This window comes from Cervus elaphus, chromosome 15 (assembly GCF_910594005.1).
Source record: "Cervus elaphus chromosome 15, mCerEla1.1, whole genome shotgun sequence".
NCBI classification, from domain to species: Eukaryota; Metazoa; Chordata; class Mammalia; order Artiodactyla; family Cervidae; genus Cervus; species Cervus elaphus.
Genome location: NC_057829.1, coordinates 56,787,963 through 56,803,531, shown reverse-complemented (window position 1 = coordinate 56,803,531; position 15,569 = coordinate 56,787,963). Strand labels below are relative to the sequence as shown.

The window sequence follows — 15,569 nt, the reverse complement described above, 5'->3', positions numbered from 1 at the left end:
TATATTTATCTCACAAATTTGATTATATGGATTTTATTTTTTTTAAAGGCAAAAAATAGCTATTCTGAATTCTTTCTGAGATACTAATCTGCTTGGCTGTCACTCTTCTACTCTCTACTTGCATTCAGCATTATCCACAGCAAAGGAGAGAAAAGAAGTATCATATAATGTTCTTTATAATCCAGACACCAATATTTTAGAATTAAATACCTCAAAACTAAGTTCCAAAGCCACCAGTGTTAAACATCAAAGGAAGACAATTTAAATAAAACGTCTCACGACTAGTACTTTATTGTAGCCCTGAAGCCTTCTGCGTGCCATCTGGAAGGGAGGAAACGTGCCCCTGCCACTGCCCCCACTTATTAAAGACCCCAGGTGAGTTAAAACGTGAACAGCTTTGAACAGAAGTACATCTGGGAGCAGAAAGCTAAAGGTAAAGCTAAAACTAAAGGTATTCCAAAACAGTGTTTTAAAATTACTCAGAGACCAACCAAAGAATCTTTTGAGATTACCAACCCTCAATTTCAACGAGAAGAACTACACTTTCATCTCTTCTACATACTGAGACCTGTTCAAGTTCTTCTTTGAAGAAATATTTCTGAGGCTAAGCTACAGCTTGAAAACTACTGGTCTTAATCAAAACTGTCCACTTCCAAAGGAAATTTTTTACTGTCTGAGAGAGATATGCAACTCTTTATGAAGTGCCCTGACAAGTGGTTCTGAGAGGGACATAGGGGAAAAATAAGGATTCTGACAAGACAGATTATGATTGATATGGTTCCTATCATTGGTGAAGAAAACAAGAGTTGAGAGAAATTGTAATGAAGAAATCCTACCTCCCAGGAGGGATTAAAAAGGTCATTGCAAAGTTCTTCACAAAAGCTTTCCAAAGGCCATTCATTTGTCTGAATAAGAAAAACCAAATTAATATTAATTTAAAAGATCTATTTTATGCTAATAATTTAAGTGTATTTATTTGTAGGACTAATAATAATAGGCTTTTAAATAATCAAAAAATTTTACTAACAAAAAGTACTTAGATTTTTAATAACCAAATTTCTCTCAATTAACAGATTATTATATTATATACCATGTACTAACACATTAGTATGAAAAAATTATAAATGATTTCAAAGGATGCTTCGGGGTATTTCAGTAGTACCTCTTCAATTAAGGGAGAACTGTCTGGAATATTATCAATCAGAACTTTCGAATCAACTGCAGACTGATTAATAACAACATTTGATATCTTTCGTCTCTTTTCTTCTGGTTCCCCATCAGTGCTATCATTGCTTTAAAAAAAAAAAAAAGTCACCATTTATTTAAAAGAAGTGAATACAGAACACTGTGAACCACAATGAATATAAGAAAGTAAAGACAGTGAGTTTACCCACAGAGCTCTTTCCTACAACAGGATTAGGTAAATAAGCCTGGATTATTACCTACTATTTGGCTTAGCCCTCAGCCAAAGTAACAGATGATGTAATATGTGACAGTTCTCACCTTACAAAAGTAGCAGTCTTAACTTGTAGCCCTCAGGCCATCTCTCTGAATTCACTCTCTAACACTCTTACTTCTGTCTACTCATCCCGGCCATACGACCTCTCTGTTTCTTGAATATTACATGATTCAGGTATTCATACTTGTTCCCTTTATCTGGAATGCACTCCCCTTGGAAGATCTTCAATCCTCATTCAGAGCTTGTAATTATTATGAAAAAAAATCTGCATATATGAATCTTCCTGGGGAAGTTGTCCTAGTCTCTAGTAATAGTAAATACGCTCCCTGACAATTGAGCAAAACAATCCAAACACAGCTAAAGGCAATGTCATCAAAATGTTTTTGGAAATCAAGCAGACCAAGATTTAAGTTAACAAACATCACCGTTTTAAATAAGCAAAAAAATGGATCATTATTAGAGCAATGTAAATCAAAACTACAATGAGGTATTACCTCACACCAGTCAGAATGGCCATCATCAAAAAAGTCTACAAACAATAAATGTTGGAGATCATGTGGAGAAAAGGGAACCTCCTTGCACTGTTGGTAGGAATGTAAATTGATACACCCACTAAGGAGAACAGTATGGAGATTCCTTAAAAAATTAGGAATAAACTACCATATGGCACAGCAATCTCATTACTGGGCAAATACTCTGAGAAAATCACAGTTCAAAAATACACACGTACTCCAATGTTCACTGCAGTACTATTTACAAAAGCCAGGACATGGAAGGAACCTAGTTATCTATTGACAGATGAATATAAAGAAGTTGTTGCATATATATATATATGCACACATACAATGGAATATTACTCAGCCATAAAAAGGGACAATTATGAGTCAGTTGTAGTAAGGTGGATGAACCTAGAGCCTATTATACAGAGTGAAGTAAGTCATAAAAACAAGTATCATATATTAATGCATATATACAGAATCTAGAAAAATCATACTGATAAACTTACCTGCAGAGAAGGAATGGAGATACAGATGTAGAGAACAGATTTATGAACACAGCGGGGGAAGGAGAGGGTGAAACAAACTGAGAAAGGAGCACTGACGTATTTACACTACCATATGTAAAACAGCGAGTGGGAAGCTGCTATATAACATGGGGAGCCTAGTCTGGCACTCTGGGACGACGTAGAGGGGTGGGATGGGGGTGAGGTGGGAGGTGGGCTCAAGAGAGAGGGGACACACACACACACACAGTTATGACTGATTCACACTGTTGTATGGCAAAAGACAACACAATTTTGTAAAGCAATTATCCTCCAATTTAAACAAATTTAATTAAATGGTATAACAATAAATAAATATATAAATGAGCAAAAAAAGGATTACTACCTCTTCTCATTCGTTTCTACTGCATCCCTGGATCTCTGTTTTGCAAATAATTTGGCCATTCTTTTAGCTTTGTTCTTTTGTCTATTGCTCATTCCTGTTCGAAACTCTGAGTCAATCAGTTCAGCGGCCTGGAGAGTCTAAAAGAAAAAAAGAATGTGCAGTTTGAACTTCTGAAGTTAAAATATATACCCACAGCCTTAGCCTCAGAAGAGGACTAAAGTCTGTAAGTTTCACTATATACAAACTGACTGCATTCTTCTTTGACAGATTTATGCTATTCTGCTGTATCAGTCAGTTCAGTCGCTCAGTCGTGTCCAACTCTTTGCAACCCCATGAATCACCAGGCCTTCCTGTCCATCACCAACTCCCGGAGTTTACTCAAATTCATGTCCATCAAGTTGGGGATGCCATCCAGCCATCTCATCCTCTGTCGTCCCCTTCTCCTCCTGCCCCCAATCCCTCCCAGCATCAGGGTCTTTTCCAGTGAGTCAACTCTTCACATGAGGTGGCCAAAGTACTGGAGTTTCAGCTTCAGCATCAGTCCTTCCAATGAACACCCAGAACTGATCTCCTTTAGGATGGACTGGTTGGATCTCCTTGCAGTCCAAGGGACTCTCAAGAGTCTTCTCCAACACCACAGTTCAAAAGCATCAATTTTTCAGCACTCAGCTTTCTTCACAGTCCAACTCTCACATCCATACCTGACCACTGGAAAAACCATAGCCTTGACCAGACGGACCTTTGTTGGCAAAGTAATATCTGTGCTTTTTAATATGCTGTCTAGGTTGGTCATAACTCTCCTTCCAAGGAGTAAGCGTCTTTTAATTTCATGGCTGCAATCACCATCTGCAGTGATTTTGGAGCCCTAAAAAATAAAGTCTGTCAATGTTTCCCCATCTATTTCCCATGAAGTGATGGGACCAGAGGCCATGATATTAGTTTTCTGAATGTTGAGCTTTAAGCCAACTTTTTCACTCTCCTCCTTCACTTTCATCAAGAGGCTTTTTCGTTCCTCTTCACTTTCTGCCATAAGGGTGGTGTCATCTGTTGTATAGCTGTACCATAATTTCACTCTCTTCTTCCTTCTTCCCTATTCTTCCAGTTGCCAGGAAAAGCTCATGTGTTTCTTAACTTTATGTCATAGATGTGGCAAAAATGTATAATCCTGACTCCAGTGAGGACTTTGAAGAGGTGAAACTTTAAAAAAACCATAATATAATCTAAAAGTTGTAAGCATGTTAGTCGCTCAAGTCACTCAGTCATGCCCGACTCTTTGCGACCCCATGGACTGCAGCCCACCAGGCTCCTCTATCTGTGAGATTTTCCAGGCAAGGATACTGGAGTGGTTTGCCATTTCCTTCTCCAAGGGATCTTCCTGACCCAGGATCGAACCCAGGTCTCTTGCACTGCAGGCAGATTCTTTCCCAACTGAGCTACCAGGGAAGCCGTAATGTAAGCATAAAGAATGTCAATTTTTAAAAAAATTATAATCATCTTCTACTGAAAAAAATGGAAATAACTATAGCCATAAGTAACTAGCTTCCCAGATGGCTCAGCAGGTAGGATTCTGCAGCAATGCAGGAGACACAGGAGACCCAGGTTCAATCCCTGGGTTGGGAAGATCCCCTGGAGCAGGAAATGGCAACCCACTCCACTATCCTTGCCTGGAAAATTACATGGACAGAGGAATCTGGCAGGCTACAGTCCAAGGAGTTGCAAAGAGTCGGACACAACTAAGAATGAAGACCTGATAAGTAACTGGTCTTTCCCTCTTAACCACTCACTGCATACCACTTTTGCTCCTTCTTCCATTCATAGGAGACATTATTAAGCCTGTGAATAAAAATGCTTTAATACAAGCCTAAAAATCCTTCTGCCCTTAACTAATATAAGATTCAACTGAAATGTACACTACCACAACCAGTCAGAATCACTGGTGCTGGTGCCCTGCTATAGACCTGGTCCAGGGACCACTAGCATATATACGAGACAATGGAGCAGTGATGAAAACTACAACAATAAACCTCAGCAACTCTTCCCAAAGGTCCCTGACATCTAAAGCCAACCAAATTTGGATCCTGCCAAATTTGCTGCTGCCATCTCCTATTCAATTATTTTGTCTATAGCCTATTTTCTCTAATATACCTACCTATTAATTTCCCTACACAGTATCCAATTACCACCCTGTGATCACGTTTGTTTTCATTTATTTTATTCTATTGTTTTTTATTTATATCTTATGCTTCCATTCATACTCCATCTTTCTGTTCCTTCATGTTTGTTATTATATTTTCTGCCTCTTTATACTCTTCCCTCCAGAATCTGCTCTTTTCCCCTCCTTGTCTACAAAAGTCCCATCATCATCACACACTCCTCAATGCTAAAAAACTTACTTACAAATTCTAATGATTTAGAGGACAACTAAAATAACGGCAAATAAAACCATTCTCCACTTAAGCAAAAGGGAAGGCCAAGGGAATGAGAAGACATGGGTCTCATGTAAAGCAGGCCAAGAAGTAAGAGCACTAAATCCCCTGAAAGGTAATATTTCACATGTATGTACATTCTTCTGAGAAGAGAGAGCCACAGCTTTTACTGGAGCTTAGGAAGACTTTAATGTATAAAAAAAGAAGCACACAGGCATCCATTGGGGATTGGTAAAACAGAAACAGGAAAAATACAGAGCAAAATTATGGTACAGCCACAAACAGAAAGAAGCTATAAAAAAACCAATTTGATCAGTCTGTATATACAGACTGGTGTGGATGCATGCTTAGTCATGTCTGACTCTTTGTGACCCCGTGGACTGCAGCCTGCCAGGCTCCTCTGTCTGTGGAATTTTCTAGGTAAGAATTCTAGAGTGGGTTGCCATTTCCTACTCCAGGGGATCTTCCTGATGCAGGCATCAAACCCATGTCTCCTGTGTCTCCTGCATTGGCAGATGGATTCTTTACCACTGGGTCACCTTGAAAGCCCGCACAAACAGGCAGACATGGATTAAAAAGGACTTGTGCATATGCAGAAAATTTCAGGAAAAAAAAGACAAATAATTTTAAAAGGGTTGCTGTGAGACACAGGGAAATGTGTGTCCGTCATTTATCAGAAAGTAACTTACTTCATATCGTATGTCCTTTTGCACTGTTTGAAAGTTTTCATCATGTTTGCTTTTTCTCAAAAGAATCAGCTCTAAAGATTTCTAGTATTAGCATATCTAACTATGATAGCCCTTACTATCTCCTACTCTCTGAAATATTTTCTTCATTGAAGAATAAAGGAAAGAGCAACTGGTGCAACTAGATTTCTCAACACCAATTTCTCCTGAAAGGTCCACCACAGCTTTTATCTAATAGTCTAGCACCTATGAGGCAGGCAGACGCTACCTTCTACCTCTTCAGAACCTGTTACTAGAAATTCAACTCATGGAGATAGTAAATTATGGTGATACTAAGCAACAGTGAGCAGAAATAAGGAACACATTTTTTAAAAATTGCAATTGCATAGCAAAATAAAAGCAGATCCTCCATATTAGTTGCAGTCAGACAACCAAAGGTTTTACCTACAGGTTGTTTGTTTACAAGGGCTGCTGAAGTTGGGGTATAATCCAAATCTTCATCATTAAAGAGCTCTTCAGTGCTCATTCCAATGGCTTCTCCCATATTAAGGCCAAGTTTTTTCTGTAATAGCTTTCGTTGGCGTGCTATCCTCTCCTTAGGATCCACTTCACCTTTAAACAAAAAAGAAATATATTTTCTTCAAATCAGTTAAGAAGCTTTCTAATACATGAAGATCAAACTCGATAAATTTAAAAAAATTTTTCTGTTAGAACACCTCTCTTGACAATAAACCACACCACTCACAATTGCTGAACATGTCATAAACTTTATTACCTAATAGAGCAAGTATTTTACTGAATCTTGGCAAACAGCATTCTAGCTAACGAAAACACTCTAGGAATAATATCACTCACTGATGTTACCCCACTGCCCTACTGTCAATTATCAAGTATATATAAAATGAGATCTATTCCTATGAAGATAAACTAATCTTATTATTTTATAGCTACCCTTTGTACATTCTCTGAAATATCTAACCAGGCTTTAAAAAAAAAAATCTAGACTCTATTTGACAGAAAAGATCTCAACAAATACATGCTTATTCCAAGTGTGGCCTTTATAGTATTCTGAAATGACATACTCCTCTATTTATTTAGTTACCTATTTGATAGCCCAAATAAAAGACAAAGGCATAAAAGTAGATTTTGAATGTTCCAAGTAAAATCCCTCAATATTTCAGTATCATTTTAAAAATAAAAATTTGGGCTTAAAATATTTAAGCTGCAAGATATGGTTCTATCATGATTATCTTCCAATAACAGCTGACTAAGTTCTTTTGGACTACCCCTTCAAAGATAACAAATTCTAGCTATAAAAAAAAAAAAGTCAACAGCCACCTGAAGGCACTGGAAAGAGAACAAAAGTAGGCATATACTTGGAGGAGTTACCAGTGTCTGGAAGAAAGCATGGCATTAAGTGACTTTCCCATTTTTGAACCCTTTTAGCCTGAAGGCCAGTGTATGGTATGTTGGGCAGTCATATCCTACATTTAAAAGTTGTGCAAAAACCCAGTATGTCTGGCTTAAAGAACTAGAGGAGAGAGAGTCAGGAACAGCATAACCATTGGAAAATAGAGAAAACCCAGAAAGGAGAGAACCAGACAGAAAGCCAAATCTCTGGATGATCTCTGAAATACGCATGGACAGCACAGACTTCAAATAGTCCAAATAAAGCTAAAAATTGAATTGAGATTTGAATTGTTGCCCACCACAAATGAGACTGAGTTTGAAATTTGAGTTTCATCAAATTAAATACCTATTAAAACAAGCAAGCAAAAACAACTAAACTAAACCAAACAAACCAAAACACTCTCTGGAAAAATAAACAGAATCCAGCCTGCAGTATAAACATTTACAATGTGAGAAATACAATCCAAGTTACTGACATACAAAGAATCAAGAAAAGTAACCCATCCCAAAAGAAAGCCAGTTAATGGAGATCAATTCTTAGATAACCCAGATGTTGGAATTGGAAGACAAAATTTTTAAGCAACTAATATAACAATATTCAATGTAAAGTAATATTACACAAACTATTTTTAAAAACAGAATCATACACTTGAAAAGGGTGACTTATATGTGCAAAATGTGCCAGTTTTTTTTAGGTAAGTCTGGAACTAAACAATACTTGAAAATTTTAAATCAACAAATGTGCTTAACAGCTTAATTGAGATAACAAGACAAAGTATAATGAATTCAAAGGTAAAGCTATATAAAGTCCCTCATCTAAAGAACAGGGAAGGGGAGGAAGATTTGAAGAAACAAATGACTTAAATATAAAAATAACAAAATAATTCTACTAACAACATCAAAAGCAAAACTTAAGAATTTATATTTTGAAAACTAAAAATATTGGTTTAAGAAATTAAAGATCTCAATAAATGGAAGAACATTCACTGTTCATGGATCAGAATACCTAATAGTAAGACAGTAACACTTCTCAAATTGATATACAGATTCAAAACAATTTCTATCAAAATATCAGCTGGTGTTTTACAAACACTGACAAACTGATCTTAAAATTCGTACAGAAATACAAGAGACCAAGAATGTCCAAAATAATCCTGAAAAAGAAAAACAAAGTTGGAGGTTCATACATCTTGATTTTAAAAATTACCTCTAGAAAGCAACAGTGTTCAAGACAATGAAATACTGACACAGACATCAATCAAATAGAATTGAGAGTTCAGAAATAAGACTACATGTTTGCAGACAAGGGTGCAAAAACAATCCAATGGGAAAAAAAAGAATCTTTTCAACAAATGGTGTTGAGACAACAGGACAGCCACATGTAAAAGATATTGGGGACTTCCTTGGTGGAACGGTGTTTAAGAACCCACCTGCCAATGAAGGGGATACCAATGGAATCGATCCCTGGCCCAGAAAGATTCCACATGCCACAGGGCAACTAAAGCTCACAAGCCACTAGCAGCCCGCGTGATACAATTACTAAAGTCCATGCACTTAGAGCCTGTGCTCTGACACAAGTGAAGCCGCCACAGTGAGGAGCCTGTGCACCACAACACAGACGGGCCCCCCTCACATCTAGAGAAAACCTCTGCCCGACAATGAAGACCCAGTGCAACCAAAGAAATAATAATTAATTAACCAAATAAAAAAGCCTCAAAAAGAAAAAAAAAGAATTGTTAGGCTCTTAACCCCACAACGTACAAAAATAAGCTCAAAATAGATCAAATACCTAACAGTAAGAGTTAAACTATAAAACTCTCAGGGAAAACAAAAGGGTAAATGACCTCAGATTTGGCAAAAACTTCTAACATATGATATCAAAAAGCTTGAGAAACAAAAGGAAAAAGATAAACAGGATTTCATCAAAATTAAAAGCTTTATGCTTCGAAGGTTAGGAAAGTGAAAAGATAATGCATAGAATGGGAGGAAATATCTGTCAATCATTTATTAGATAAGAGGTTTACATACAGAATATATAAAGAACTCTTATACCTCATTAATAAAAGAATAGATATCCCACTTAAAAATGGGTGAACAACATGAATAGACAACTTTCCAAAGAAGATATAGAAATGGTCAATAAACACATGAAAATATGTTCAACATCATTAGTCATCAGAAAAATTAAAATCAAAACTACAATGAGGTATCACTTTATAGTCACTAGTATAGATATAGTCAAAATCAGTGAATAATAAGCAAACACTGGCAAGGATGTGGAGAAATTGGAACATTTGTATCCTGCTAGAGGAATGTGAAATGGTGAAGCCAGTCTGGAGAACAGTCTGGCAGTTTCTCAAATGGTAAAACAGTTACCACAAGCCCCAGCAAGTCCATTCTTAGGTATCTACATCAGTTCAGTTCAGTCACTCAGTCATGTCCGACTCTTTACAACCCCATAGACTGCAGCACGCCAGGCTTCCCTGTCCATCATCACCTCCCAGAGCTTGTTCAAACTCATGTCCATTGAGTTGGTGATACCATCCAACCATCTCATCCTCTGTCGTCCCTTTCTCCTCCTGCCTTCAATCTCTCCCAGCAACAGTCTTTTCTAATGAATCAATTCTTCGCATCAGGTGGCCTAAGTATTGGAGCTTCAGCTTCAACATCAGTCCTTCCAATGAACATTCAGGACTGATTTCCTTTAGGATGGACTGGCAGGATCTCCTTGCAGTCCAAGGGGCTCTCAAGAATCTTCTCCAACACCACAGTTCAAAAGCATCAATTCTTCAGTGCTCAGCTTTCTTCACAGTCCAACTCTCACATCCGTACATGACCACTGGAAAAACCATAGCCTTGACCAGACGGACCTTTGTGGACAAAGTAATGTCTCTGCTTTTTAATATGCTGTCTAAACCCACTCTAGTATTCTTGCCTGGAGAATCCCACGGACAGAGGAGCCTGGTAGGCTACAGTCCATGGGGTCGCAAAGAGTCGAACATGACAGAGCAACTTCAATTTCACTTCCTAGGTGGGTCATAACTTCCCTTCCAAGGAGTAACCATCTTTTAATTTCATGGTTACAAGTCACCATCTGCAGTGATTTTGGAGCCCAAGAAAATAAAGTCTTTCACTGTTTGCATTGTTTCCCCATCTGTTTGCCATGAAGTGATGGGACTGGATGCCATGATCTTAGTTTTTTTGAACACTGAGTTTTAAGCCAGCTTTTTCACTCTCCTCCTTCACTTTCCTCAAGAGGCTCTTTAGTTCCTCTTCGCTTTCTGCCATAAAGGTGGTGTCATCTGCATAGCTGAGGTTATTGGTATTTCTCCCAGCAATCTTGATTCCAGCTTGTGCTTCATCCAGCCCAGCATTTCACATGATGTACTCTGCATACAAGTTAAATAAGCACGGTGACGATATATAGCACTGACATACTCCTTTCCCAACTTTACAACAATCCACTGTTCCATGTATGGTTCTAACTGTTGTTTCTTGACCTACATACAGATTTCTCAGGAGGCAGGTAAGACGGTCTGGTATTCCCATCTCTTTAAGAATTTTCCACAGTTTGTTGTGATCTGCACAGTCAAAGGACCATGATATCTACTACTGTGGTAAGTATCCCTTAGAAGAAATGGAGTAGCCCTCATAGTCAACAAAAGGTATCTACATAGAAGAAATGAAAACATACATGTACAAAAATCTGTACATGAACATTTATTGCAGCAGTACATAAAAGCCAAAAAGGTAGGAACAACCCAAATGTCCTCAAACAATGAATGAATACACAAAATGTTACATTCATACAATGGAATGTTATTCAGCCAGAAAATGAAATAATTTCGTATCTATTAGTATGGCTGCTACCAAAAACCAAAATAACAACAGCTGATAAAGTTATGTGGAGAAATTGAAAACCTCATAGATTGTTGGTGAGAATGCAAAATGGAGTAGGCACTATGGAGAACAGTATGGAGTTCTAAAAAAAAAAAAAAAGGGATCAAAAATAGAATCACCTATGATCCTGTATTGTCACTTCTGGGCATAGACCCAAAAGAACTGGAAGCAGGAATTTGAATAGATATTTGCATGTCTGTGTTCACAGCAGCATTATTCACAGTAACCAAAAGGCAGAAGCAACCCAAGTGTCTAATGACAGATGAATCGATAAACAAAACATGGTATAAACATACACCAGAATTATTATTCAGCCTTATTAAAAAGGAAGGAAATTCTGACACATACAATACCAGAAGAACATGAAAGGAGATTATGTTAAGTGAAAAAAGTCAGTCACAAAAGGATAAATACCATAGATTTCACTCAGATGAAGTACCTCAAGTAGTCAAATTCAAAGACAGAAAGTAAAACAGTGATTGCTGGTGTGGGGCCAGGGGGTTGAGGGGAGAAAGGGATGGGAATTATTGTTTAACCGGTATAAAGTTTCATTCTGCAAGATGAAAAGAGTTCTGGAGATTGGCTGCACAACAATATGAATGTACTTAATACTACTGAGCTATACACTTAAAAATGATGAAGATGGTAAATTGTATGTTAACTATATTTGATCAAAATTAAAAAACGGATATACCCTATAAGAGTAATAAATACTATTTAGGAAAAAAAATCTAAACAGTACTAACATGTATACTACAATATAGATAAATGTTGGAAAAATTCTGCTAAGTAAAAAGAAGTCAGTCACAAAAGACTACATACGATTCCATTTATATGAAATGCCCATAAAAGGCAAATCTATAGATAAAGGAAGTAAATTAATGGTTCCTTAGGGCTGGGAAGAAAAAGGAGGGGAATAGGAGTGTGATAAAGATATGGATATGGAGTTTCTTCCCGAGGTAGGGACAATGTTCTAAAATTACACGAAACTGTAAATATACTAAAACTCACTGAATTGTACGCTTTTAAAATGGGTGATTTATGTGGTATGTGAATTATACCTCTCCAAAGCTATAGTAAAAAACAAAAAAAACAAAAAAACAAAAATTAAGGCTGCTCTCCCCAGAGGGAAAAACACTAGGCATCCAACATGAAAACTTCTGGATCATAAATTCAGTACACTCACAAAGCTCCAAATCAGTCCTCTCATTTCAGGGAAAGTTCTATTGGGGAAAATAACCAACACAACTGCAAAGGAAATAAACTGGCACCTATGCCAATCATGTACGTGTCATTTATAAATATGTAGAGATCAACACAGGTGAACAGACATTTAAAGAAAACCTAATTAGAGGGTTTTAATGAGCACTCTTCAGCATGCTATGACTTATCAGCATTAAAAACTGAGTTCTAGGGGGAAAAAAACTGAATTCTAAAAAAATTGGGGTTCCCAATCCTGCTTACGTATCAGTCATCTGTGGAGTTTTTTCTTTTAATATACAATTTCTCAGAACTCTCCACAGATGTAGTAAATCAGAATCTTTAAGACATGAGCCAAGTACACTTTCTTTTTTAGTGACAAAAGTCACACTGACTTTTTTCCCTAGATGAGGGTCAATAATCTCTCATGATGTTTATGGGAACATTACTAAGACTAGTAAACTAATTAGTAAACTTAGAGATAATTTTTTTCAAATTGTAAAGTTTCTGAAGACTTCTACTTCCCTTATTTAAAAAAACTATGTTTTTCTGGAACTTAAGCAAATTCTCCTCTTTATTCTCTCCATAAATAACTACGCTAGATTTTTCAATAGAAAGCATATTAGGAAAGAGGAAATGAGTATCCTTTTTTTTTTTAAGATGAACAAACTGAAGATCATTTCATTAACCTAGCTAGATAGATATGCTTTGACTAATGATTAATTAGCAACAAAACACTGTTCTGTTTTGGTTTAAGTCAAAAAAGCAATTTATTTACTTACAGAAATCCATTAAAAACATCAAGGTTTTTTCCACTCAAGGCATCAATCTTGAATGGCCAAAACATTTATTTTATATCCAGATGGATTCTGTAAGTTTAAAGATAATGGGAAAATTACCTATCTAAGACTTATTTTTCATTTTTGCTTTGGTTATTAGCATCAGTAGATCCAATTATTTAAATATTTAAAACATATGATAAAAAGAACTGTCATAGTCTCTTAAATTTCAAGAATTCTGAAAACATTACCACAATTTGTGCTAATCCTGGATTTTAAAATCTACTCAACTAAAGCTCCTGGGTACCACTTTGCAATTTCTATACTAAAATACTAAAATATTAATATATATGCTGACATACTAATATCTATTAATGATGCATATATATATGTGGATATATATATATATATATAGCACACATATTCAATTAGGGGATGAAAAATATTCCTATTTGTTTTAGACAAGTGCTCCTGGTCACCTTCCCTATGCCCCACATCTTAAACTGCAAACTTCCGTGAATCACATTTCGTGGCATCTGTTAGATTTTGTATGACTGATAACATAGCACACCAAGTAACAAACTGATTTGAACACACATTTCAGACTTTTTTTCTACAGGACTACTACATACCTGATTTTTCATCTTGTACTTCAAATTCTGCACCAGCAGATCCCAAAAGTGATGCCCCATGTTGTAACAATCTACATATATCAAATCTGTCAAAATTCAATCGATCTGTAGTAGATGAGTCTTCCATAGCACTTTCTGAAGTAGTTTCTAGATGAGGTTTAAAAACATTCAATTTGATTATACAGCCAAAGTGCAGAATGAAAGAAAATAGCATTACTTCAGGTGGGTGGGTAGTATTTTAAGAAAAGTAAAATGTAGAGGAAGTAGAAAAGCTATTGTGGATTTATTTATGATCAGTTCTTATTTATGAAAAAACTATTTAGCAGACGGCTCCCTTTCTACAACTATCAGAATGTTAGTGGGTATGTTACTTTTTGACTATATAAACACAATATTACATGAAGAAATATATACCCATGTTGAAATATATATATTAAAAATCATGTTATCTGTTAAACAGCTGAAAGATACCAAGGTAATTTATCACAGTGATAAACTGAAAGATAAACATATTAATATAAATTTTCATAAATAACACTAATGAGCATCATCACTCCCTATACCTAGGAATATCTAGGACATAAAAACTACTCAATCAATAGAACTCATTTCTCTTAATATAAGCAAATTATAATCTGGCAAACTGTTAAAATTAAATATCTATCTGGGGCCTAAAACTATTTATGAAATGTTCTATATTCCGCCCAAAAAGGTTATGCCACTGTAAAATTTTATATATACTATAAATTGTTCACTGACAACAGTTTGTTTAGCTGGCCATTTGCGTATAATTCTCTACAAACTAAAGTATAACTGCTAAACTGAAAGGGAACTGCTATGAATTTCTTAATGTTTTCTAATGATGACAATATATTTAATACTATACATGTGATACTAATGATACTATATATTTTAATGCTAGTGTAACTAATTTAAAGCTTTTTGGGGGGATGGAATTCTCTGGCAGTCCAGCGGTTAAGACTCCATGTAGTCAATGCAATGGGCTTGGGTTCAATTCCTGGTGGGGGAACTAAGATTTCATTAACAAGGTTGTGCTGAAGGGGAAAAAAAAAGTTTTTTTTGAAAAGAATTTAAGTCCTAGTATCTCTATATACCAAAATAAGCAGGGGTAATAAGTTGGAAAGGAAATGGCTCTTTTCTAAAACAATTTGTAACTTCTTCTGGTTATGTATTTCTTTCGATGAGAGAAGACAAACTAACATAATTTCTCAAAATAATAGGTGCAGCAAATTAAAGTAAAAATTATAGATAAGACAGGATAAAACTCATATTACTAAAAGTGACTTGAAAATGAAATGCAGTTACACCATATTAAATTCTCACTTAATTAAAATGTGTAACTTTATAAATTTGTAAAAGCATACATTCATTTCAAGTGTCATATATAACAGGCAGTCAGAAAACAAGTAATTTCCACTAAAAGACATCTAAAAGGCATAAAAGGACTAAAAGACTGACCTCTCCAAATGTCCACACATAATTGTGCTTATTTAAATTTAGTAAACAACTACCCTATTCTCACAGCAACAGGAAAAATTTGACTGTTTTAAGCATAAAATATTTATACTTAATTGATTTTATTTTTTAGGGCATAAATCCTCGAGGGAAGTAATAATCTCTGCAAATCAACCATATTGTAGAATTAATAATTTAAAATATATATGAGAA

At 35.9% G+C, this 15,569-nt stretch overlaps 1 protein-coding gene across 1 annotated transcript in view; it reads right to left on the bottom strand.

Moving 5' to 3' along the window:
- The window catches only part of BTAF1 (B-TFIID TATA-box binding protein associated factor 1), an 85,188-nt gene that overhangs the window by 50,663 nt on the left and 18,956 nt on the right, over positions 1 to 15,569 (bottom strand). Inside the window, exons 4-8 of the mRNA XM_043925220.1 lie at positions 13,881 to 14,027; positions 6,408 to 6,571; positions 2,848 to 2,984; positions 1,163 to 1,292; positions 837 to 905 (exon numbers count right to left, since the gene is read on the bottom strand). Of these exons, the coding sequence (XP_043781155.1) occupies positions 837 to 905; positions 1,163 to 1,292; positions 2,848 to 2,984; positions 6,408 to 6,571; positions 13,881 to 14,027 (647 nt within the window). The remainder of the gene's footprint in view (positions 1 to 836; positions 906 to 1,162; positions 1,293 to 2,847; positions 2,985 to 6,407; positions 6,572 to 13,880; positions 14,028 to 15,569) is intronic.